This window comes from Arvicanthis niloticus, chromosome 6, assembly GCF_011762505.2.
Source record: "Arvicanthis niloticus isolate mArvNil1 chromosome 6, mArvNil1.pat.X, whole genome shotgun sequence".
NCBI lineage: Eukaryota > Metazoa > Chordata > Mammalia > Rodentia > Muridae > Arvicanthis > Arvicanthis niloticus.
Genome location: NC_047663.1, coordinates 98,304,018 through 98,331,568, shown reverse-complemented (window position 1 = coordinate 98,331,568; position 27,551 = coordinate 98,304,018). Strand labels below are relative to the sequence as shown.

The window sequence follows — 27,551 nt, the reverse complement described above, 5'->3', positions numbered from 1 at the left end:
TGCTAAAGTTTTTAAAAAGTTTAATGGAGCCAATAATTCGGCATATAAATTGTATTCTGGCAGACATTAAACCTGCTTTCTCTTACCAAAGAAAATGGCACGTTTTATCAAAATTTTGACAACTGAGAGTAAAGGGCACTGAGATTCAGCTTCAGAGCACCAACTTAAACCAAACAACCAAGAACATCATTATTCAACTTGGACAGAGGAAACAGAACAAGGCAGGAAGGGAGATGAAACGTGTTCCTCAGTCTCAAGTCCCTTAGGAACGGGAGTTCTGGCTTCTTGTCAGCAGCCATCACACCTCAAACCCCAATTCCAGAATCTATATTCACAACCACAGAAAAGCAAAATCGAACTCCATATCTTGGTATATCCCAAGGGAAGCCTGTCAGTACTTGTGATGCACAGGCTTGTCCATTTAAGGTAAAATGACAGATTGCTATAATTCTTCCTGCTTTAAAAAAAAAAAAAAAAAAAAAAAAAGCTCCATTTTTGCAAAAACTGAGAAATACCTTACTTTCATTCCTAGTTTGAATATGGATTTCACTGTTTTAAATAAGGGCTATATCTATAATGAATACAGAACTTCAATTCACACAGTACTTCTAACATTCCATTCACACCCCACTCAGTCAGTAATGGTTAACTTAGTAAGGTTTCTTCACATAAAGGTATTATTAATGGCTGACAAAATTGCAAACTTTTAACAAAGTGCTGTAATTACCAGAAAAACCCTTACACTGATTTGCAATGGTTATTAAGGGTAAAAATAGAAGAAACTGAAACTGGACTACAAGTTTGCAAGGAAACATTTTTCACTGTCCTACTTGATATATAATAGAATAGAATAGAATGAATTACAGTACCTGGCAGGCTGACATCAGTCTTCTAAAAAAAGACTATCATTCAGTTCAAGGTAGTAAAAATGCAGATGAAACATGCTCTAAAATGTTGTAGCTACAAGGTCTTGTGTTTACCCAGAGGACTCTTGAGAGCTTTGATCTGGGTACATCTACCTAACATCTAGAGAACCTCCATGCCATCTCAGCGTTCTCGTTCCCAAAATGAAATTCCAAACTGCATTTCTGAGAGAAATGGAGGGACAGGAAAAGTTGGGTTTTGCTATTTAAGTTACTTTCACATTAGTAGCAGATAAAACATATATATCATCTTCCACCTACTATGACAAACTACACACAGTAGGGCATCCAAAAAATGCAAAAAACAAAAAACAAGAAAAAAATCCCTAAAGAATAAATATCTACTCCCACTGTCCATCTCCTCTCACTACTACCAAACCAAAAAGGAAGCCCACTTTCTAAGATCATGACCTGTTCTTCAGGCCACTTTGAATGCAGTCTGTGTTTAATCATAAGTTAAGTACCCGGCATAGGAAGTAGTACTTGTCTTAAAACTGAGTTGAAGCCTCCAGGGTTATTCTGGGGACAGTTTGCTATTGCTATTTTGAGAGCACTAACATACACAACGTGAATCCAATAGAGTTCTGTGTATTGATTCAGTATTACTTATTACTTGCATGACCACCATAGCACCTTTACATCTCACAATCACCAGTTAGAACTGTTTTGAAAACTGAAAACTGGGCACAATCTGATAATCAGAAATTGCACGCTATCACTATGGAAACCAGGTGTGTGGAAGCCTGCAGATCTGGCTTGCAAGCCAGATCAAAATTTTAGACAATTGTAAGAACCTGGCAATACTGTTTAAGTAAAAATACTCAATACAGCAGGAAATGGACCAAAAAATAAAAATAAGAAAGCATTCTATAACCAAATAAACATCTGATATTTCCTTTCCCTTTGAGAATAAATACAGTTAAGGTCACTTTTCGCCTTGGAACGGATATATGTTTGCCTATGATGATCTTGCTAATGACTACAATAGTTCATGTCCTCTGCTAGGATTATAGTTTGAGAAAGCCATAGTTACAGGAGGCATCTACTGTAAATACCTAGAACTTCCTTGTATGGCAACCACTAGAGAATTCACTTTTCTTAAACAGTGAACAAGGAAAGATGACCTCATGTTTCCTTTGCAATAATAGTATATGTTGAGGATCGAGTGGCTTTCAAGCAGCATGGTGGGTGTGAAAATGTCTGCAGTTTAGAGCATTCTGTTGCGTTTATGGGTTGGTGAGTCTGTAATGACATCGCCACACTGGGCTGAGGTACGCTTTCTAGTTCCACCATTGTCCAAGTGGAGTGCCATTTCTTCTGTTATGAAAGTGTTCAAATCGACATCATGGAGTCCATTTCTCCTTCGACTAGCATTCGGTCCACTGCTTACATGTGTAGGAGAGCCTGGGGTACTCGAACGCACGCTTATACTAGCCATTGCACCACTAAGACCTAGGAAGAAGAAAAGAGGTTTTAGAGTTGCTCGTTATTTGACCCTTTTGAAAGCAACCCACTCTACTTTCCATGGTGCCAGTGTCCACAGGTTCCTGCTGGTTTTCTTGGTAAGAGCTCAGCAATGAGTTAACATTTATTCTTTAAGGACCAACTATATGGTTTTGACCTACACTTTATTGGCAATATAACCATTTTTCATAAATGACAACCAGTGGTTGTGAAAGCCAAATGTACCAAGCACTAAACTAGGAACACTAAGATAGGTAGTCTCTCCCATCTTTCCCTTACACAAGATACACACACACACACACACACACACACTGTACAGACCCGGAAAGAAGGTGCTTGCTTAAAAGCAGGGCTTTTTGTTGGATCCATTGTCACACATCTCTGATGTGTGTCTGTATATGATGATGTAGGGAAAGCAAAAAAAGCATTTTCTAGGTCTGAGTAGGCTTTGTCCAACAACCCTTTAGATAAGGCATATGTATCATCCATTATTAAGCCTGAAAAAAAATCACTGTTAAAACTTATACTGGACCACTGGTGGGTATGTCCTGGACAAATAGGGGCTCTTATCACCACCTGAGGTCTCTGGACTGTTATCTGACACCCTTAAGATAGCTAACACAAGAGCCTAAGTCAATACCATTTCCAATCCTTCAAAGAAAAGGCAAGGGAAGGGGTGGATAAAGAATCCACCTTCTTCATGTTCCAGTTCTTAAATGCAGAGTATGTGCCCACACTGACTGCTGAACCCTCATTGCCTAGAATAGTGGCAGTTAAGGAATGACACATACAGTCCATCCTGAATTTTCAAGATAAGCCTGTGAAAGGCATCTGCCTTGTCAGGGCACAGAAACTGTAACATTAAAGTTAAATCCTGGCATGGTCTGTGCCATTTCCCAACTCATAAATTTCTTCCTTAGATTTTACCACTGCCTAACTAAAGAAAATGATTTAATATCATTTTAAGAATTCTACCTGATCCTTTAAAGCAAAGTTCAGTTTGATCTGGTAGTGCCAAAGTCCTTCTCCATTTGCTTGGATATTAAGCAGAAAGGGGAAAACTCTGCACCTATCAAATCAAATCTACTAAACCCCAAAGTTGTTCTTACTGTACAAACACTTCTTAAGGACAACAATCTCTATCTACAGCCAATTCCTCCTCTCTTTTTAGCAGTTACTTAACCAGATTCCCTCAATGTTCTACCCCCATTAAAATGCACCCCTTTTTTGCAATGGTCTTCTTGGGAAAATCAAAGTATCCCTCTTTACCTCTCCACCTTTCAAAGGCCAGCACCTGTTTGTTCTTGATTGGGGATGGGGCAGCACCAATGCTGGCTTGCTTCCAGGATCAAGCATTGTTAGTCCTCAAAGCAACTCTATTTGAGCACAAGAGGGCAAGAGAGTACACTGCCTTCTCTTAGGAGGCTGAAACAGGAAAACTGCCATACACACAACTTTTTTTAGGGTTCAGGGCCAGACTGCTCACCACCCTCAGGCCTCATCTTGACGGCTGCTCACCCTGCCCTCTGTATACTACCCTAGCATGTTAACTGTCTTATAGCCAATATCAATGAGTAGTTGATCAATATCAACTTCATTTATCAATGAAGTCAAGACTGTTCTTTATTCAAACTTTGCTCAGCCAGAACCCCTAAGGGTCACAACTCTCCTGAGCTTTTGACCTCATGATGGTGCTGCCCTTCCTCTTAAAACTTTCCTTCCTTTCCCCCAGCTTACCAGCTGCTTTCTCAGCAGCCTGTGTAGCCTTTGACAGACAGGCGTGTCACCCCTTAGCTTGCAGTGCCCACCTTGCTTACACTCAAAGTCCCACTCCTAATTCTAACTGCTTCCTGATCAGCGCAGACTTCATAGCTTCAAATAGAAACAACTCTTCTTTGTTTTTAACACATAGGCTTAAACAAACAATGCAAGGAAACCAAACTCCAGGCTTATATAGCACAATCCTATGGGCAGGCTTCCATATCTACCTGAACTTATTCACACTGCCTGTTCACATTTCAACTCACTGAAAATCCAGGGCTTCATTTCAGGAAATATATCCAGACTGCTCCTGGCTAGTCACTCATCTCATCAATACCATCACTTTAAATTCAACTATCCCCAAGTTGCTGGGCTTTTCCCCACTACAGCTACACCATAAACAACTTGCTGTAAAAACTGTGCATTTCTTAACCCTGCAGCCCACAACATCCTGCTCTACAACCTTTTTGTAAGTAATCCATACTGGCCTCACACTCCACCTGCATCTTCCTCCTGAAAACTCAAATTGCAAGCATCCAAGGACCACTGTCCAGTCTTTTCTCCAGGTGTGTGTGTGTGTGTGTGTGTATATATATATATATATATATATATATATATATATATGTAAACAGGGTCCTACTCCATAGCTTAGACTAGGCTCATACTCAAAGCAATCCTACTGCCTGAGCCTCCCAAATTACAGTCAAAAGATACCCTGACCAGTTTTTGTACTTGTTCCAGGATACAGAGGTTCTACCGGATTTATACTGTAAAATCTAATATACTGTAAAATCTAAGAGCTGGGCAATAAACTGGGCTGCTTTTATAATTCAAGATCCCTTTTGCAAATAAAACTACAAGATTTCACTGAGCCCTACCCATGTCCTTCATGAATGTTCATGATAATGACAAGACTCAAAGCACTCTATGAGGCAGTGGACTAGTACTTCCATCAAATGTCTATTAATTCAACTTATTTATGAAAAACAAATATATTATGTAGCAACTTGACCAACTGAAAATCCCCATAACACCTGAGATATCTTTCTCTACAGAGTACTGGATTTTAACTGTAATGGTACAGGTCACTAGTTTCAGCTATGAGAATCTCTTCAAAGTTGGATTCACTAACCTTCCCAGAAGAATTTTCACAAGTGTCAAAAACAAAAATTAAGATAACCACAAAAAATAAAAATTAAAAAAACACTTTGAACAGCACAAATTTTATTTTGAAAAATCAGTGACAGCTACTGAAGCTGCTTTAGAAAACCTTGCTAAGCCACATGAACACAATCAGCCTACACAAGTACAGAAAATCTAGACATGCTTCACAACTAAAAAACTAAGTTGTATTTTATGTCCTTAACCAAAAACATGTTTTCAAAAGGAGTGGTAGAAATATCATGGCAAAAACAAAATAGGTAGCATTAGACAGGAAAAAAAAAAAAAAAGAGAAAAAAAAAAACCTCAATTGGTTAACATAAGATAACTCACATTTTAATGTCTCTGCATCCATTTGAAATAGTGTTTTTGTTCTTAAGTTGGGGTGATTTAATCATTCATTAAAACTCCCAGGAGTGAAAACAAGTTTCCAGTCCAGGTTATAGGAATCCAAGTTACATAGAAATCATTAAAAATAGTACATCACTATTGGCAAAACTATGCTCATCATTTCATGCTTATTGTAGTATGAAAATGCTGTTCGCATAATCAATTACATAAAATTCCAGTTTCCCAGAATTAAGTCACACACAGAGAGCAAACAATCCCCACCCAGGAACCCTTACAGTCAGAGAGACCTGAGCCTGCAGTTTTTGCTCTCCTGCCTTTCAGCACATCAGGTTCCTCTGAAGAAAGCCAGCCCTAGGGATGCACAAGATGATGTACAGCACAGGATCGTCCAGTGCTATCTTGGGTAGGACGGTGGTGGTGTATTAAATTCCTCAAACTTGAGAAAAATGGTACTACCCTGCCTGGGAGCCGTAAGAAGTTGGCACTGTTCTTTCCTGGGCATGAACTGTACATGTGTGAGTGTTCCCTGTGCAGTGTGCTTAGTGACCTGCAAGCACTTGCAGTGTCAATATCATGTGGTGTTTTAGAGTTTAATCATTTAAAAAAAGAAAATCCCACCAGGAAGGTTCTGGTCATTTAAAGTAGATACCACTCCCCACCCCAATCTGTAAATTGTAATTGCTGAATTTTTATTGAAGTAAAGCACACTAAATCAAGCCAATTACAAAGGTACATATGTCACACCAAGAAAACATTTTCAATTATACTAACAGCCCCAAATGATTTCCATTTATCAAAGACATCCATTTTTCAAAGACAGTTTTTAATGCTATAGGAAAGAAAGGTTCAAGATGTTAAGTGAGAAGAAAAGCAAGATACAGTACCATATATGCAGTATCTCAACTGTGAAATATTTATACATGGAAAAAAAGACTAGAAGAAAATGCATCATTTGGCTGCATTTGTTTCTATAAAGTGAAATCACAAGACACTGAATCTTTTTGCTTTTAGGAAATTCTCCAGAATTAAACTCAGATAATTCAACTGTTTAATAGCTACCAACAGATTATTGAATAAGTACTAGGGTAAGTCACCTGGCTTTGTAATGTTATTACAAGTTCAAGAAAATTCTGTGTTACAACTATTGAAGGTTAATCTATCTCCATCTTTGGTTATCTAATCTAACATCTACTTTTATGTTAGAAAATACCAACTTTTCATTCAAAAAAAAAAAAAAAAATCAATGCTATTTTAAGTGCCCTGTTGTAATTTTCTTGGTCTCTAGGGCTGGTCTGAAAGAAAGCTAATGATGTACAAGTTCCTTCAGAGAATGTAAAAGCATGAGATGCTATAATCAAATAGAAGTGATTAAGAGATTACTTTGGCCAGGCAGGGTGGCGTAGGCCTTTAATCCCAGCACTTGGGAGGCTGAGACAGATGGATTTCTGAGTTCAAGGCCAGCCTGGTCTACAGAGTGAATTCTAGGACAGCCAGGGCTACACAGAAAAACCCTGTCTCTAAAAACAAAACAAACAAACAACAAAAAAAGAATTCTTGTGAAACGTTATACCACTAAATCCAAATTCCAATCAATGACTCCATTTTATTTATTTTTTACAAGCACCATACCCAGATTCTCTAGACCCAAAAAGCTGGCAAGGAACTTAACTAACTTATGCTCTGGTAGAATTTGACCTCAGGGCTTTTATGCTTGTCTAGCGTAAACAAGGCCCAGAGTTCAACGGCTCAAACTTACCCTCTACCAAACTGTGTCTCAGACTGATTTCTTACGCTTACATGCTTCAAGATGGGATTAATTTTACCAGGCCAGACATTCTTTGAGGTGAGTCACATGCCCTGTGTCTGCAAAATAGTACCTGGTATTTACTGTGAGTAAATACTATCTATAGTATAATAGTTTAATAAACTACAGAAAGGCAAAATACACAAAGAAAACAAAGGGTTTTCCAACAAAAAAGGGCTTCAACCTTCAGTACTAAAGGAGCCTTGTCCTAACTTATCAAGTTTTTTTAAAGGCAACTTTTCAAAGACTAGGTTATCAAGTCCAAAGCTCCCAGGTTTGATCTTCAGCATGTAAGCAAAGACATATATAGAGCAGAGGCTGGAAAGATAGCTCAGAGGTTAAGACCACTGGCTCCTATGATGGTAGCTAACAACCATCTGATCCTCATGTTCCATGAGATCCAATGCCTTCTGGCATCCACAGGCAATGCACACAAATGATATACAACCATACATGCAGGCAAAACTAACACTATGGAATGGCTATAATTTACTACAGTCAAGAAAAAAAGGCTGTGGCTGTCAGAAGCAAGAACATTTACACAGGATCATTGGAGGGATAGGTAAGCAATCTTGTTGGTTCTCATGTAAAGGAGATCACTTTTACAACGATGGTATTAGAGATCTTAAGCAGACTACCCAAGGTTACATAGGATATTGTGGCCAACACAATAACTATGCTCTTCCTACCACAGTAAGCTAAAGGTACATAAAGCTGGCCACCAAGCACATATCTTCGAATACAGTTACCCCAGATTCATTGATAGAAGAAACCCAGACACATAATATTTAAATGTTTTCTAAAATTGCTTAGGACTTTTCCTACTCACCCAAGCCCAGAGGAGAAAAAAAAAAATATGGGCAATAGAAACAGACATAAATATAAACTATAAATAGAGGCACAGCAGAAAAATTTTTAGAGCCAGAAAGATCACAAATAATCTACTTACTAACCTATTCTACCTTAACAAAATTAGCCTCTCTCCATCAATGAACCTGTAACACAGAATAGGTGAACATTAAATGAGGAACCTTTGTGCTCTCTGTTGACACACAGCATACTAAAAGGCCCTGGTGTGCAATCCCAGAGAGGCAGAGCAAAAAGGATTACTAGCTAAAAATTCAAAGCTAGACTAGTAAGCTCTAGACCAACCCAGGCTCCACAGTAAGACCAAACCTTAAAAGACAAACATCTTTTTAAAAGTATACATACACAAAATAAAGTATATACTCCAAAGACTAGCTGTCGACAAGACCTGCACAGTAACACTACCAGTCAACATTCTATGGTAGATTAATGTTTAATGACATTTTTAAAAAAGACATTTAAAAAAGACTAGCTCCCATGATTTCATTCTCAGGTCCTGCAAAATACCAGTTGTTCTAATGTGAGATTCCTTCCCAGAAATTAAATAGGCACACAGATTACTTTCCAAAGGTTCCCCACAGTGCTGTTTATACCCACACCTCTCAGACCTCTGTATTCGCCCCTATGGTAAATTCAGAAACACAGTTACACCATATTCTTTGCTAGGTTCTATGAAAGCCCAAAAGAATGGCACAATGCAACCTCAATCATCAGGAAAGTACAGCATGCAAACACAGTGAGACTCTGTTCAAGAAAAGTTCTAAGAGTAGGAAGCCAGGTATAATGGCACACATTTTAATTCCAGTACAAAGATCACCCAGGAGCTGAGGGCAACATTTCTATATAACTACATGCTGAGTTATAGGCCAACCAAGACAATATTACTACAATAACTACATTTAAAAACAAAACAAAAAGATACATGCCTGTAATCCTATAATTTAGGAGCTGAAGGCATATAAATCAGGAGTTCAAAGTTCTCAGAGTTCTAGGTCGGTCTAGACAATAAGACACACAGCGTCTAAAAATGAAAAAGGGAAGGAAGGGGGCCAACAGGCCAGATGTATTGTTATATATCTGTAATCCCAGCACTCAAGAGTCAGGAGGTTATAAATTCAAATGCAGCCTGGGTTAAAAATGATGATAAAAATGATAATGAGGAAGAGGAGAAAAATGGAGAGCTTTGTCACAAATCACATGATCAACCTTACAATATAAAGGTGTGAATGAGGAGATTTGTGAAAAGAACAGAGATTCAAGACATTATCAGCAGGACTGGTACCTAATCACGTAATTAACAGCAAGCAGATTAACCTAAGCTCAAACACACTTCCCTCCAGAGACCCTTCCCCAAACCCATAACCAAACTAAACTGTGAGAGATATCCCTTTCTATCCCCCAGAAAAATCACTCATCCAAAACATTAAAATAAATCCTCCAGTTGTTTGTCAATAGAAAGTGGAAAACACTGATCTACTTCTAGAGACTACACAGACTGCTGAACAGTCACATGGAGATGGCATGTACTTGCTGAATTTGGTGTGGAATGTCATCTGATGTACAGTTCAGTGGTTACAGCACTTGACTAGCTTGCACAAGGCCATAGGTTCAAGCCCTAGTACTGAAGGGGGAAAAAAGAGGAAATGTTATCTGTGGTAATCTGTTCACAGGACACCCTGAATATGCAGAGAACAAAACATAACAGGATGGGCACCTACAGAATTCAGAATGGAAGTAGAGATCCGGAAGCTAAGAGTAAGAGGGCCCCTAAAAAAACCTATAGAAAGGGATCCTGTAAAAATCGAATTCAGATCAGTCAAAAAGCCAAAAAAAAAAAAAAACCAGAGGGCTATGTAGTAAAAGATGACACACTCTAGAAGAGAAAAGGATGTTATCAGAAAGGTAGGCAGAAAATAAACCAAAGTCCTCTGTCCTCTGGGTATTTTGGTCTACGTAAATTACTGTTTATATAAAAAGGAGAATGTGGTAGAATCTCCCAGTAGATTTTCAATGTTTTTTTTTGGTTTTTCGAGACAGGGTTTCTCTGTGTAGCCCTGGCTGTCCTGGAACTCACTCTGTAGACCAGGCTGGCCTCGAACTCAGAAATCTGCCTGCCTCTGCCTCCCAAGTGCCGCCACCACCACCTGTTTCAATGTTATTTTAACATGATAATTAAACAAGACAAAAAAATCAGCTTGGCATGAGCTTATATATTTTATTTTCTGTGAATGTAACGTCTAATAACTAAGTCTTACAGAACACAGAAAATAAGCAATATGCTACAAGAAAGTAACCAAAATAAAAGCACAGGTTAATCTTAAGTCTTACAGGTTGTAAATGTCCATTACTTATAGTTTTTACTGAAACTGTTTGATGAGCATTAACTGGAAGTGATTGATGGTGTATGCCTTTAATCCCAGTACTCTGGAGGTAGAGGCAAGTCAATCTGAATTTGAGGCTAGTCTGTTCTACATAGTTCTTATCAGAGCCAGCCAGAGCTGTGTAGAGACTGTATCTCAAAACAAAATAATCCTATAAAGCAGTGGTTCTCAACCTTCCTAATGCTGCAAGCCTTTAATATGTTATTGTGTTATTTTCAGTAACCTCATAACCAATTTTGCTACTGTTATGAATTATAATATAAATATGGTTGTTTTGCAATGGTCTTAGTTAGGTGACCCCTGTGAAAGGGTCATTTGGCCCCCAAAGTGGTCAAAAGCCACAGCCTGGGAGTCCCTAGAGGAACCCCGGCTTGCTGAGATCCTACCTACTTTCTTTTTTGGCCTAAGTAGCACCAACTCCTCCCCAGCCCTGGCTCACGGTGACCATGTTCTAGCATGTACATTTCGAAGGCAATGATCAAAACTGCAGGCATGTCAGAAGAGAAGCAACAGGACTTCTACTAGTAGTGTGCTACTACTCAGGCAGGTTAGAAATCTAATACAGATTTTATGAAAAAGGAGTTTGACAAAAAGTACCACTCCGTGTGGTTCTGCAACATGCTTCTTGATTCCTTCAGTAGTTGTGTCACAAGAATCCAAATACTTCACCTACTTCTATCTGGGTCAAGTGGGCAATCTATTGTTCAAATCTGGTTTGTTTTGTTTTTAAAAGGACTCTGGCAAATACCCAGTTATCATTCATTCATTAACAAGGATGCATCCTCAAGTTCCCAATAATAGAGATGCAGATCTTCAGCCTTTTGTTTCACATAGGATTATCATCCTCTGTCCTAGGTAGGATTTATAAGACAATTTGTAAAACAGCCTTAAAGTGTGTATTTATTTACATACTTCTGTGCAAAGTCTTTTTCTTAGTCTTTTCCTTTAAAAAAAAAAAAGTGTTGGAAATGTTGAAATAGAATCTACTTGGGGGGAGGGGGGAGAATGAGGAAAGGGGATGGCATCTGAAATGTAAATAAAATATCTAAAAAGAATCTTCTTCTAATCAAAACTTTACCTAAATCTCACACTGAGCTGGTTCCCAGCTGATGAGGTTATCTCTTGAGGGGTGGGGGGTCTTCTTGGCACTCCCTGTCTACATGGCTGCAATCACCTCAAAAGTTCCTACTATTTTTCTTCCAATAAAGATAGACTTTATGTGTCAATAGATCTCTTTGGTGGAGGAGTTCCAGGAACTAATAAACACACTTAAGAGGGAAGTAGTCCCTTTCATAAAAAGGTGAAGAACATGTTCACTTCCACTGCACATGCAAATCTGCCTAAACATATTCTTACACACGCAGGCACACGCACACACACAAATGTCCTAATTAAGATCTTTCCAAATACATATTTCAATCACTTTCTTCATTCCAGATCGATAAGGACACCATAAGTCATTCCTCTACCTTAACACTTAACTAACAATGCCCTGCCGGGCGGTGGTGGCACACGCCTTTAATCCCAGCACTTGGGAGGCAGGAGGATTTCTGAGTTCGAGGCCAGCCTGGTCTACAGCGTGAGTTCCAGGACAGCCAAGGCTATACAGAGAAACCCTGTCTCAAAAAAAAAAAAAAATTAACAATGCCCTGTTACTAATTCAATTATCCTCATTTAAATTCTCAAAACAAGATTGACTTTAGAGGTATGAACCTGTCAAATACAAGTACAGTTCACTCAAAACTGTATTGAATTAGTGCTTTACTAATAATAGTTTTCACCATAGGCAAAACTTATTTTTACTGGTTTTATATTTATGCTTATTAATATCATCTCATGTAAGCATAAGTAAATATTTTTTATAATGATAGCTTACAAAACTCTCAAAAGTTCAAAGAATAATAAAAATTACAGGTTGAACAAATCTGATCTGAAAAAATGCAACAGCAGTTAAGAGCAAAGCAGTTTGTTTCCTCATCGAATCTGAGTTACTCTCTTACTATATACCCTGGCATGGTTATCTAGCAAGCATAGCTTTTGTTCTCTAAGACTGTCTTTGTAGGATACTAGTATCCAGGAAAAATATTTTAAGTATAAAATTCAATCATAAACTACACTTGAAGAAAATGACAATATTTAAGAGAGGAAACTATCACCTGTTGCAATTCACTAAATTAATCTGACACATTATACATACACCTCTTGTAATAGTTTTTCCAAATTTAAGGGGAAATATGACATACTATTCCACCTCATTTTTTCCCATTTTCAAAAGTCCTAATATTGTGAATATTAGAAAAAGTATGAAGTCCTAAGAATTGCATTCCTACAAACTTCTTCTTGAAGTGTCTTAACTTACAAGTAAATCTGAAATGGGGTGGAGGGAAGTGACCCTCTTCCAGCTCTCATCTTTTCATTGGGGACAGAGAAAAAAATAAATTAAGATGCCAAGGGAGAATGGGCTCTGGAGACATTAGCATTTCTATGACATGGAAGCCATTTTTACATATACCACTGTTTATTAGCAGACTAGCCTTATTTTAAATGACCTATGACCATGGGCTGTCCTAAAAATGTTAACTGATAATAGGATGCCATGACCTAACTTGCTCACTCCTCAGTCATCTGATCTTAAGTCCATCTTGCTTTCAACCAAGTCATGGTTGCTGTTGTTTATTCACAGTAGCAGCCTGCCATGTCATTCAGTAAGTAACCCTCTCTCTCTGTTGCAGAGAGCAACACCAGACTTATCACTGATGACATCTGCCTGTTCAAGAATACTAGATCCTCTGAGCCAAGAACACATTTGCACACTTGCCTGGGGAATAGTGATGACTTGACTACTGGCTACACCTCTCACATCCTGTCCACCTAAACAATAAGGGTCTGAGACACAGCAAGCATAGGAGTATGACTTCTTCAACTTCCTTCCCCTGGGTTATCTATACTAGATATAAATGTTAAAGGCAGTTCCTGGTTCCCATGAGAATTAATTCAACTATTACCTGCCTTACTTAATTATCATGTTTGAAGCACTCCAAGCAACAGTAAACAGAATTCTTAAGATACAGGACTTGCCCTTTGATTCAAGAAGACTAAGAAAACATGTACAACATGTGAGTGAAAACAATGAATTCAATCAGTGATGTAGAATTACTGTAATACTAATAATAAGCTCAAAGTAACCTTTCCAATGGGCTGCGTTCTATTTCAACACTTCTAGAAAAGAATTACTGTACAAACAAAAACACTACATATCTGGACCTAACCCTAACCATGAAAATGGGTCCACAGGCACACTCTTAACCATTTTCCAAAGAAGTATGTTAAACGGCTTTACCATGCAGAGCTATGGCTTCCCGGAAGGGTTGCAAATCAGTCTCTACAGATGAGCTAGTTTCCGTTGAAGTAGCTCGGTTAGGGGACACTACAGTCAGTCTTGGGGGAGCTCTAGAGTTTCGTGGTGGAGGAACCTTTCCACACAGGAAGCTGATCAAATCTTCTCTACGAATAGTTCTTCTGCGCTTTTTAACCCAGGCCAGCACATCCTTATTGCGTCGCTGATAGCCAATCTGAATTCCAATATCAAAACTTCGCTGATGGGTATCCACACTTTCTATTAGAAAAAAAGAAAAGGAAAACATGTGGTGATCATTATAGCCATGCTGTATTTGCTCCTAAAGGAAACCATTTTATGTTAACCAAAATGAACTATAAGCTATAAGCATTCTAAACCCACAAATACTCTAATACTCTAAAATTTATCTTAGTTATGTTTAAAATGTAAAACATTTATTTCATCTTCAAAGAGTTCAAGCCTTAATTCTAAAACTGATTTTTGAACCTGTCAAAAGATAAAAATTGTACACACAAATGGAGAACCTACTTTTAACAAAAGTAAACTAAAAAACTTTAGCCTATTTTTACAGTATTAGCTGTTACTCAATGAAGAAACAAAATCACATCTACTCTTGAATGGGTACTACTGTCCCCATACCCGCTCACTGTCCTTGATGTATGTGCATTCTGCTTGTATCCAGCAGCTTTCTAAAAATTGTAACCATTCCCTCTCCAGACCAGCCTTTAGTGCATACTGAAACTCAGCTCAGCAAAATGTCCTCTGCCCTTCAGTGATTCTACTTAGTTATTGTGAGCAGTATCTCAAAGCTTAAGTCACTCCATTTTTTTTTTAAGTTAGCGCTGTGCTAGCAGAAAACATGAACTATCTTTTATTTTATTTTAGGAGGCAAGGTCTCAATATGTAGCTATGCTGGCCTCCAATTCAGAGTAGACTATAAAGGAAAAATAAGACATATAATAAATGAAGAGGTGTGCCTCACTAAGATAAATCATCCAGACAAAGGTCCCCAGTGAGTAAATCTGATTTCACAAAAAAAATGTAGGAATAGTTAAATAGGGCACCAACTAGTTTAACATGGTCAAAGTTCTAGACTCAATCCCCAGTGCTCATTCCCAAAAGCAAGATGATCAGATTACAGCTGTATGATACAAGCAGGACTCTGTTTTTTTTTGTTTTTGTTTTTTTGGTTTTTTTGGTTTTTCGAGACAGGGTTTCTCTGTGTAGCCCTGGCTATCCTAGAACTCACTCTGTAGACCAGGCTGGCCTCGAACTCAGAAATCCGCCTGCCTCTGCCTCCCAAGTGCTGGGATTAAAGGCGTGCGCCACTACCGCCCGGCACCGATGCTCTGCCTTAGAATTGCAGAGAATATCTTCTCAATTCCCAGCACCCACATGGTGGCTGACAACCCTCAACCCAGCACCTGAGGCAAAAACAATGGTTCAAGGCCATTCTGATCTACAGAGTCATCTCCAGAACAGTCAAGACTACATAGAAAGACCCTGTTTTTAAAACCCCAAGATTCAAACCACTCTAACTTTGAAAGTCTAACTTTATAGGTATAAAGAGCCAAGAGTTGGGGCTGGAGAGATGGCTCAGTGGTTAAAGAACACTGACTGTTCTTCCAGAGGTCCTGAGTTCAATTCCCAGCAATCACATGGTGGCTCACAACCATCTGTAATGGGATCTGATTCCCTCTTCTGGTGTGTCTGAAGATAGCTACAGTGTGCTCATATAAATAAAATTTTAAAAAAAGAAAAAAAAAAAAAAAGCCAAGAGTTAGCTTCTCCAGTGTCACTTCTAGAACCTAAGTCACCATATGAATCAGTATGTTTTCTTATTTCCTCAAATATATGAACTCCATCTTCAAAGAAAATTATTCATGAAAGCACTTTCCAACTCCTACAGGAAAGACAGAGGACAGCCATCCTAGAAAGTAAAGTAGATAAGCTCGGGCGACCTTGGGAACCTGAGAATTTCAGTGATTCTCAAAGAGCTGAGCAGTCTATAAAGGAAATCAATAGTTAATATTACCCCTTGGGAACAAAGAAGTGTAAAATCAAAGCAATCAGGTTTTTAGAAACCCACCCTACCTAAAGGAATGCTTTTCTTCCAAGCTCCTAATTTGGAGAGGTTATGCTAAAGAGAATGGGGAAAATTTATCTTTCAAGAATGAGTTGTTTTTTAACAGAACTTTTTGATTTTTTTGATTAACACATCTACACCTGAAAACTCTGAATACTCTGAATAATTCTGTGGAGTATCTTCATCCATGATTCAGAGCCAAAATTCATCAGATTTTTGTTTTGGTTTGGTTTCGTCGGTGCTTGCACACTTGCACATACTATACTCATATTCTGCCAGAGTACATCCTCTGTCCTTTAATGTTTTTAAATACAAAACTGAGTCAGCAAAGCAGGTATCCCAACTGAGGAAGTAAGACTCAAAGGGCCTTGTCCAAAACTAGGTTAAGAGGCAAAACCCACTCTTCCTGAGAGCTGGGTTTACTGGCATACGCCACCATGCTTAGCTTATGCTTAGCTTATACAGTGCTATTCAGGACATGGGAGGCAAGCATTCTACCAACTGTTCTACATATACAACCAGACCAAAAGTAATGTTTTTATTAGGAACATAAAGTTAAAAAAGCCAAAATGAAACCTTTTTCTCCAATTATTTCAGGACACAACTCACCTGAGTCTGTCCCTAAGTACTACTGTAGAACCTGAAACTAAGTACTTCTTTTTTTTCTTCTCCTATGTATTAAAAAAATCTTCACCCAGAACAAAGGATGGGAACCAAGCCTCTTTGGCCTCTTATAATCCCTTCTTATAGGTACAACAAGTTTTGGTTTGGATAACTAGCTATGTGTTAAGTGAAGTTCCCTCCACATTAGATGTAGGAATAAAACATGTAACTTAGTCCTACATAAATGACTTTCACAATCCCACACCTAGCAATGATACTAATTCTCAGTAATAATTCAATGTTGGTTAAGAATTCTGTTGCAAGCTAGTATTGGGCTCTTCTAAGTTTCAGAGAAGCACTAACATAAAACCAAACTGAACACTAACTGTAAATATGGACATAAGCCACACACACATACAACAAAGAGAAATGCAAAGTATTGCCACCAAATCAAGTTAAATCTATATACAAAATGCAACTTAGAAGGGGACCAATGGGTCCACACTAATAAAGCAAACAATGTATCTGTTTCACTCAGGCATATGTGACCACATGCTATGGGGTCAAAACAACCTGCAGGAGTCAGTTCTTCCCGCTTATGAATCCCAAGGATCAAACTAAGGTCCTCAGACTTGGGGAACAAGGACCTTTACCAACTAGGTCATCTCACTGGCCTTGAAATCACTGGAATCCTATAAAAACTGCTAATACAGTAAAATAGTCATGGTAGGAAATGCATACAATCCTAGCACTTAACAAGCTGAGTCAAAACTGCAGGAAGTTCAAGGTCAGCCTAGGCTGCAGGAGTTCCAAGAAAGTCTAAGTTATTTATTACATAGCAAGACCCTGTCTCAAAAACAAAGATCACAAAATTTAAAAAAAAAAAAAAGAAAGAAAGAAACAACTTGGTACTGTTTGAGTAAGGAACCACAAATCTTTACCATCTATCTCAAGGCAGAATACTTTCTTCAACTATTGTTCTAGGCTCTCCCAGATTGTACCAGACTTCTCATTTTGTTCATCTTAAGAGGTTAAGTCCAAACAGACCCCACTGAACTTACTGTCAGAAACTGAATATAAGCTGAGTAGTGATGGCATGGCACACGGTTTTACACCCAAGTTCCAGGACAGCCAAGACTACAAGACTACACAGAGAAACTCTGTCTTACGAAACAAACCAGCAAAGGCAAAAAAAAACAAAACAAAACAAAAAAAAAAAACCAGGATGTGTTATGACACTGTCTCCCCATCCACTCTTACTTCATGTGCTTGTTAAAAGGAATGTACATTGCCCAAAGCTTATTGTAATGCACACGCAATTTTAAAAGGCAAAAAAATACTATTATTTTCTTTCTCAATAAGCACTTTCCACTGTGCAAAATAACTGTAGCAGTTAGAAACTGATCTTCAGCACTATCCACATTTGAAAACCCTAACTGCTGACAAAATACTAAAACTTTGTACAATATTTGTAGCCTTGTTTTTATTAAAGCAAATAAATGAAGAGATCGCCAGTGAAATCCATGGCTCCAATCATCTCTAAAACCACACCAGCAAACAAAAACTAGATCTGAGATCAACCTGCAGAAGTCCTGCCAGCTATTGGTCTTTAGTACTACAATAAATAGTAGATGGCTTAACAAAGATGTTCAAGGATACACAAGAAAACTCCATGTATGCAACATCAAGAAAAAACTCTCCATGTCTTACAGACTTCTAATCAACCCATGCCTCAAAGACATTTTTAAAAACTAGATGTAGGGGGATAAAATGGTGTCTCGGTGTTTTAAAGCATATGTTACTCTTACAAAAGACCTGTATTTGATTTCCAGCACCCATATGGTTAACTCAAAAATCATCCAGTTTCCAAAGTTCTTGATGCCCTCTTCTGACCTCCACAGGCACTATAAAGTAGGGGTAGAACAACTGAACAGGACTGTTGGCCCACAATACTTATTATAAACCCAGCACTTGAAAAGTTGAGGTAGGACAACTGCCATAATTCTGAAGACAGCCTAAGGCCAGACAGCACATAGCCAGAGTAACAGAAAAGAAAAACAGAATTCTAAAAGGAAAAAAAGAAAAGCCAGATGTGATGGCTCAGCCCTTTAACCTAAGCACTCTGTACAGGTAGAGGCAAAAGGATCTGTGAGCTTAGAGCTAGCCTTGTCTACAGTGAGCCCCATGCCAAATAGAATTACATGGTGAGTCATGTCTCAAAAAAATAAAATAGGGCTGGAGAGATGGTTAAGACTTCAGTGTTTAAGAGCACCAACTGCTCTTCCAGAGGTCTTGAGTTCAATCCCAACAACCACATGATGGCTCACAAACCATCTGTAATGGGATCTGATGCCCTCTTCTGGTGTGTCTGAAGAGTGACAGTGTACTCTCACATACATTAAATAAATAAATCTTTAAAAAAAAAAAATAACAAACACAACTGACTGAGATTTGTAGCTAAGCTGATAGATGAGGCAGAATGCTTGCATGCAGGCACAATGCCCAAGTTTGATCCTCAGTGTCTTAGTTAGGGTTTTACTGCTGTGAACAGACAACAAAACCAAGGCAACTTATATAGACATTTAATTGTGGCTGGCTTACAGGTTCAGAAGTTCAGGCCATTATTAAAGTAGAAGTAAGGTAGTGTCCAGGTAAGTATGGTACAGGAGGAACTGAGAGTCCCACATCTTCATCCAGAGGCTGCTAGGAAAATACTGACTTCCAGGCAGCTAGGACAGGGCATTAAAGACCATGCCCACAGTGGCACAACGTACTACAACAAGGATACACCTCCTAATAGTGATACTCCCTGGGCTAAGCATAACCATCACATTCCACTCTGTCTCCTCATAGGCTTATTCAAACAACTTCTAAAGCCCCCATAGTCTGTAACAGTCTCAACAATGTTAAAAGCTCAAAGTTTAAGATCTCTTCTGAGATTCATCCAATTAACTATAATCCCCAAGGCAAGACAGGAAATCAGCTGGGCATATCCAAACTCTACATCTCCATGTCTGATGTCAAAGTGGTCTTCAGATCTCCACTCCTTTTTCATCTTTGTTGACTGCAACAACCTTCTTTCTCCTGGGCTGGTTCCATTCCCTGTTGGCAGCTTTCCTGAGTAAACAGCCCATGGCTCTGGCATCTCTAACATCTTGGGTCCTCCAAGGCAACATCAATGTCACAGCTTCTTGTTCCAATGTCTGGGATCCACACATGATCTTCTGGGTTCCTCAAAAGGTCTTGGGTAACTTCTCCAGCTCTGCCCTCTGTAGCAATCTAGGCCCTGGTTGATCCACTCCACTGCCGCTGCTCTTGGTGACCATCCCATGATACTATCATCTCCAATACACTGGGGTCTTCCACTACAACTAGGCTTCACCAATACCCTCTCATAGGCTCTTCTTTATGGTTCCAAGCCTCAACTTTGCATGACCCCTTCAGTCCTGGGCTATGAACTACAACTGAGGCTGCACCTTTTTCAGTGGCCTTCCATGGCCTCTCACAGTGCCAAGCCTCAGCTGCTCTTCATGACCCCTTCATGCCTTCAAAACAAGTACCACCTGGGTGACTTACACATTACCAAGCACAGCTGCAGCACGAGGTACACCATTGGCTATCTCTAGAACACAACTTCTTTGTGCTCTCAGAAACACTTCCCAGTAGATTTCACTTTAGTTGTGCTGGTCTCTTAGTCACCACTAATTTCTTAGCTCCAGCTGACCAGTATCAATTGTCCCAGTAGTTTCCTCCTGTCTAAAGCCAAAGACACATGGCCAAAGCTGTCAAAGTTCTCCTGTTTGCTGGGGCTGGAACATGGCCCCTTGTTCCATTATATCATCACCAACTTTCTGCTTTCTAACCTTCACTTCCTAGCCTGGCTGTCCTGGAGCTTGCTCTCTAGATTGACCTGGAACTCAAATCTGCAGGGCTCCTGGAATTAAAGGCATGTACCATCATATCTGGAATTAAGCTTTTCTTCACCTAGAACTTGCTCTGTCCCAGGCTGGCCTTGGAACTCAGAGATGTTTGCATTTGCCTCCTGAGATTAAAGACTTGTACTACCATGCCTGGACTAAAACTAAGCAGTGTGGGATCTTGTCTAGGTCACCACTCCCTTAGTTCAATTTAGTGTCTTTGAACACAGGATTCAGCTTCATTTTACTTCCTGGTTCCCCTTGTATTTTATATTTTTCCTGTCTAAGCTTGCTATGCTTATTCAAAATACTTTTCGTGATACTTAACCAGACAACAAAGTCTATGATGGGCATTTCTGAGTCTTTCTTTGTCAATGCAATTAATCAATCTGTATCTCAGGCTAAGAAAAGCGCAAAAGGAGGCCATGCTCTTCACCAAAACACCACAAAAATCTCTAGGCCACATACTGAAGTTCTTCTCCATTGTAACCTATTTGGCCAGGTCTGCACAGTTCGAATCACTCACAGCAACAAAGTCTTCCATATTCCAATTAGGATGGCTCATTAAGCCCCACTTAAAACATCCATGGCTTTCCAAATCCACATTCTTCCAAACAAAATCATGGTCAGGCCTATCACAGCAAAACTCCACTCCTGGTACCAACTTCTGTCTTAGGGTTTTACTAATATGAACAGACTCTATGACCAAGGCTACTTATAAGGACAACATTTAACTGGGACTGGCTTACAGGTTCAGAGTCCATTATCATGGTGGAAGCATGGCAGTGTCCAGGCAGGTACAGGAGGAGGATGAGAGTTCTACATCATCTAGAGGCTGCTAGGAAAATACTGACTTCCAGGCAACTAGGACAAGAGTATTACAGCCCACGCCCACAGCTTCTCCAACAAGACCACACTTCCTAATGTTGCCACTCCCTCGCCCAAGCATATAGAAACCATCACACAGCATGGAGTAAACTGGGTTTGATAACATAATCTCTAGTCCCAGATAGAAGCTGGGTGATCAGAAATTCAAGGTCATCTACAGCTAAGAGTCCGAGTCAGGCTTGAAACAATATGTTTGGGAGAGTGGGGAAGGGGAATTTGAGAAATAGCTCGATGAGGTTCCTAAAAGCTACATACAAAAAAACCTAGATCACCAGCTCCCACCCCAGCCTAACCTTGTGTCTTATACGGGCTACCCAGGCTAATCTGTCCTGAATGACAACTACCAGTCCAATCTTAAAAGATAAGCACCCCAAAGCAAAACAAAGTATTATTCAGAGACAGACATAGCAGCATACCTAGAATTCTAATACTTAAAAGGCTGAGGGAGGATCACTGTATGTTAAAGACCAGCAAGAATATTGTTTCAAGCCAGGCAGTGGTGGCGCACGCCTTTAATCCCAGCACTTGGGAGGCAGAGGCAGGCGGATTTCTGAGTTCGAGGCCAGCCTGGTCTACAGAGTGAGTTCCAGGACAGCCAAGGCTACACAGAGAAACCCTGTCTCGAAAAAACCAAAAAAAAAAAAAAAAAAAAAAAGAATATTCTTTCAAAAGAATGTTAGCAATGTTATTTCCCAAATACCCACCTGTTCACACTCCCTTTAGTTAAAGATATAAAATGTATATTATGCCAAGGAACCAACAATATTTATAGGATGGGTGCTCTTTGGGATAATCAAATAAAAAAACAGCCTCCACAATTTTCTTGCCAGTCACCCTGCTCCAAAACACACACACACACACACACACACACACACAGAGAGAGAGAGAGAGAGAGAGAGAGAGAGAGAGAGAGAGAGAGAGAGAGAGAGAGAGCGAGCATCTGCCACTTTGCCAGATCTGGCATAGAAGGTCCAGGTTCTATATTCACAGCCCTCTTTTTGAGTCAAGGTCTCACTGTGTAACCCAAGCTGACATGGAACTTGCCACTTTCCTTCCTCAGAATCCCATGTAACTAAGATTTACAAGCCTGTATGTATCTCCAGGGCATGCCCAAACATTCCACTTTACTGAATTTCATTTGTCCTTCAAGAAGCCAAAAGCAACTTGCTTTCTCTTCCAAATCCTTCTGGGACTAAACCACAAGTGCATGATCAATTTCAAAAGCTTACTGGCAATTAAAAGATTCCCCCTCCCCCAAAAGTTCCCTAAGAGTCAGTGAATGGGTTCAGTGGGTAAATGCCCTTGCCACAGAGACTGATGACCCAAGTTTAATGGATGTTTAAGAGAACTAGCTCCCAACAGCTGTGTCCTTTGACTTATGCAAACAAATGTAAAACATACTAAATAAGTAATTATAACTTTAAAAGGTTTTCCTCCTCCTTTCTTTCCCCCACCATCTTGCACTATAACCCCTGACTCTTGCCATATCTTCTCAAGACTTTCAGAATAAAGTGATTCCTGGCCAAAAAAAAAACAAGCAAAATCATCCTATTCCTCAATAGAGTCTGATGAAAACTGGTCAAAAAATATGGTACAACTTCAAGACCACTGGGTCTGTAAGGATCCACTCAATGGTTTGCTCTCCGTCATGGTCATTGATCAATCCTACTAGATGGAGTTCAACTTTTTTTAACCTGAAAGACTTGGTCATGTTTAATTTGGAGGTGTCATTTAGTAAGAAAACAGAGAACCTCTCGAAAAAATACATACATTTAAAAAAGTGGCTCCAGGCCAGGCATAGTAGTGTTCTGTAAGTCAGGTAACAGAAAGACTTTTAGTTCAAGGCCATCTTGGGCTATATAAGGAGACATTCTTAGAAAAGCATGCAAACAAGCAAAGGAGCATGTTCCCAAGGATCCTTTTAAGAGTTTTACCTCAACTCTGACCTTCCTGTGCTCACTTTAAAAACTACCATGGAGCACCATTCTTCACAGGCTGCAAATGAGTCATTTTTAGTTAATCAAGTGCTTGATTACATAGAACACTGCCCACTTGAGGATCCCTCCCAAGGTTTTCTCTGTAAGTTATAAACAAATATTTAAATTTTAAATGTTTAAATATTTCAGCAGAACTGTGAACAATTTGACCTAATTTTCCCTTTAATGTTGAATTAACTTATGATACTATTTACTTTATTAACTTTACTAGTTCTATTTAAGTTAGCCAAATATTCTTAAAGCTGTATGTCTGTTCTATAATAGCCACAGTCTGAAAAGGGGGGAGGATGTGAAAGTAAATTATATCCACCCTCCTTACAATAAATATAATGTATATAACAATAAATATATACAATAAATATAAATATACACTGACAGCCCAGGAACTGCATGTTCTATTCAGACAAAAGCAATGCTCTTAAACAAAGAAAACTTAGATCATTTATTTATTTTACTGTTTTGAAACAGGATCTCACTACATACCCTAGGCTGGTCTTGAAATCAGTGCTCCTCCTTCCTCAGTCTCCTGCATATTAGATTACAGACATTTGCCACCATTTTCAAATAATCAAACTAAGAATTATTTTGGAATCCAATCATCTTTTTTTTTTTCCCCTGTTTGGTTTTTTTCAAGACAAGGGTTTCTCTGTGTAGGCTCAGCTGTCCTGGAAATCACTCTGTAGACCAAGCCTTGAACACAGAGGCCCTTGCATCCTGAGAGTTAGGATAAAAGGCATACACTACCTACCACCCAGCTCAACCCATGTCTTTAAGAAATTAGCATTAAAAGAAAACTGCTAGCTTTAATCTTAGAGGGATCTATCCTATAAGCATGCACCAACACCAAAACTATAGAACATTCGATTTATATCAGTAAGTATATGGCTCAGGTTAGGGACCCAGCATCCAGAAAAATGTTCAAAAACTACAGAGGCAAAAAGGATAAGCCATGGTATCAAAATAACAGATTACTCTACAGTGTAAAAAGAACTAGGTATTGGCAGGTTCGTGCCTTTAATGCACTCGAGACAGGTAGATAGATCTCTGAGTTCCAGGCCAGCCTGGAACAGAGAGACTGTTTCAAAAAAATAAAATAAAGCAAAGCATTGATTGAGCTATTAATACCTACAAATGTGAACTCAATGGATCCATTTCATAAGAATATAGCAATCAGGTATGTAGTTACCAGAGAGTGGGAAGATATAGTCTATTAATAGTATGTGTATCAGAAGAAAACTGCACATTTTTAAAAGGTGATTTTTATTGTAGTTAATTATAAAGAATTTGAATTTGTTAAATTTTAAGATTTCAAAATTTTATTTCTATATAAAATGAAGTGTTTGTTATTCTAAAAAGAATGCTCAAGACCCCCAAGCACTGATAGATGCTAAGAATCAATTTATTCAGTAGTCAAAACTTATGATATTTGGGCTAGGGTTGTGACTCAGCAGCCATCTGACTGACTACCTAGCATTTTTGAGGCCCCTGGCTTCCAACCCCAACACCCTCCCCAAAATTTAAAAATAAATATCCAGCTTTCAGATAATCAAAGCTGACCAGTAATCAGTTAAACTATGTTTCTACCAGGGCATGGTAGTATACACCTGTAATCTAAGCACTAGGGGAGACTGAGGCAGGAGAACCACAAGTTTGATGCCAGCCTATGCTAGTTAGACCCTGCCTCACAAAAGCAAAAAAATCAATAAGCTGTTTGCACTTCTTCAATAAGACTGGACTGAGTTTCTCATTCTCTAAATTAACATTTTCAGTTACCATCTCAAAATTATTGTCCCTTCAAACTACTAAATGTACTCTAGAACATTTAGAGATACTCCATAACCTTTCAACCTAAATTGTTATTCCCTGAACTGCAGGAAATTGCATTTCCATTAGTGTCTTGTTTGTTTTTAATGTCTGAAAGACTTTCACTTATCAGCATGTATACTATCAAACCCCAAATTATTTTATCACAAGAAAAATCCCAAAGCTATAATAATGCACAAAACCAAACTTATTGTTACCAACAGTACAATGGCAAGCAAGACCTTATGCCTACCTGTACCTTCAGTCATCAGATTCAAAAATGAACTCAAAAAAAAAAAAAAGCACCACCAAAAACAAAGCCATCCAATCAAAGCCAACAATTTACAGCCAGCTACAAATTAAAGTAATTTTGAAAGAAAAGACCTGATGAACATACGAGAAAACAAGCCAACATTCATGACTCCAATCCAATGTTTTCACAATACCATGCTCCAAGAATCTGCAGAGGGTGGGTAATCTCACACCTCTGTGTTACAAAAAAACACTCCTTCCTTGGAAGCCTTTTCCAACCAAGGCTCACCAGTCTTCACTGCAGAGCTTCTTAATCTCAGCACTTTGCAGACTGGGGTAAATTCCTGCTAAAAGGTAGGAGCCAGGGGATGTCTCTGGCACTGCAGAGTAACCAGCAGCCCCCTCTCAAGATTGACAACCAAGTGTCCCCCAGTCACTATCCAATGTCCCCGAGGAAGGAATAGGAGTGTCAAAAATCACCTCTGAATATCTAGCTAGAACACCACAGATATTCTCAAGTTTCAAGGCATTCAAGGTTAGCAGAAGCTGAACTTGAGAGCAGAAAACACATTCAGAACATCGGCTGTCAACCCGAACGTGGCCTGCCCTCCTCCCTTCCCCCCCCCTCCCACCCTGGCAATACAACAAGGTTATCTTTACCTTTATAGAGGTTGGTGACAGCAGTGGCTGCGTTTTGGAAGGGGACCCAGAGAGAAAGTCCAGGCTGTTGACACACTCGGTCTGGAAATAAAAAGAAAAAAAAAAAAAAACAATAGAGGGAAGGGGAAAAAAAGACACACACAAGGACATAGAGAAAGAAGAGAATGTTATTTGGGCGTCACTCACTCCGGAACGGCCATATTAGGTTTCGCCATTTTGTTCAGGGTTTGGGGATCCCAAAGGGAGGGTGAGACCGGAGTTATTGGGTCGAGGAAGGGGAACCTGACAACAGCGCGGCCCGAACTGCTAACGCCGCCTGGCAAGCTCAGGGAGGCGCCCCTAGCAGTCTCCGCCCCGAGGCCGGCTCGGGGCACAATAGGGACGCCCCACCGCCTCCTTCGCCATTTTGTGACAGGGACTCCTCCCCTACCCCCACGATCCGGCCGGGGACACCCGGACCGGTATGTAAGGATCCTTGGGACGTATTCCAAATCGGGGGTCTCCCCATCCTTCATCGTAGTTCCCCCTCCCAGGGTAGCTCCTCCGTCGGCGTCGTGCGGGTCAGACGGCAGGGGTCCGCGGCGCGGGCCGTCCCCTCCCAGCCGTCCGGCTATCCCCGCAGGGTGCGGGGAACCGCCAGGTCCCGGGAACCGAGCCGGGAACCGGGCGGAAAGGCAGCTCCGCAAGCCGGGGCGGCGCCAAGATGGCGGCGCGGCCTCACCTTTGTAGAGCTGAGCCACGGCCGTGGCCGAGTTCTGGAAGAGATGCCACAGCTTCTGCTGCTTGTGCTCGGGCTGCGCGGCAGCCGCCGCCTCCTCCTGCAGCTCGGGGGACAGCTGCTCATCCTGCTCGGCCTCGGCCAGGCACTGCCGCTCCCACTTGGAGAACCAGTGCTCTGGCCCGTGCTCCTGGATCTCCGCCTCGCCCTCCTCCTTCCGCTCCTCCATCCTCCGCGGCCTCCCGCGGCCTGGCCGCCGCCGCCGCCGCGTCCTCCTTAAGCGGGGCCCCCGCGGGAACGTCGTCGTCGACAGGCCAGGGACGAGGGGCCCGGCGGCCGGCCCAGGCCTCTGTGCAAGCCCGCACCCACCCCGCACAGCCCGAGGCCTCTGCCCACCGACCCGGTTCAGAGACACCGCACCCTGCCCTGGCCTCGCCCTCACCCCTTTACCACCCGCCCACGGCCCCGCGGCCTCGCTCCGACCGCCGCCGCTCTCCGACCGGCGCTCCCGGCACGGCTTGCGCCGCCGAGCCCACCCCGAAGACTGAAGAACGTCG

General features: G+C 40.3%; 1 protein-coding gene across 1 annotated transcript; it reads right to left on the bottom strand.

The window, feature by feature from the left end:
- Positions 1-3: 3 nt before the first annotated feature.
- Hapstr1 (HUWE1 associated protein modifying stress responses) lies at positions 4-27,551 on the bottom strand. The gene is made up of 4 exons (XM_034504544.2): positions 26,998-27,551; positions 26,277-26,357; positions 14,053-14,328; positions 4-2,375 (listed from the first exon to the last, which is right to left on the bottom strand). Exons 1-4 carry the CDS (start codon positions 27,221-27,223, stop codon positions 2,131-2,133), a joined length of 828 nt encoding a protein of 275 aa, XP_034360435.1. The 5' UTR covers positions 27,224-27,551; the 3' UTR covers positions 4-2,130.

Coding starts and splice junctions, on each gene's coding strand:
- Hapstr1 (XM_034504544.2), bottom strand. CDS start 27,223: ATGGAGGAGCGGAAGGAGGAGGGCGAGGCGGAGATCCAGGAGCACGGG. Junction 26,358..26,997: donor CGTGGCTCAGCTCTACAAAG/GTGAGGCCGCGC, acceptor TTTTATTTCCAG/ACCGAGTGTGTCAACAGCCT. Junction 14,329..26,276: donor TGTCACCAACCTCTATAAAG/GTAAAGATAACC, acceptor TTTTTCTAATAG/AAAGTGTGGATACCCATCAG.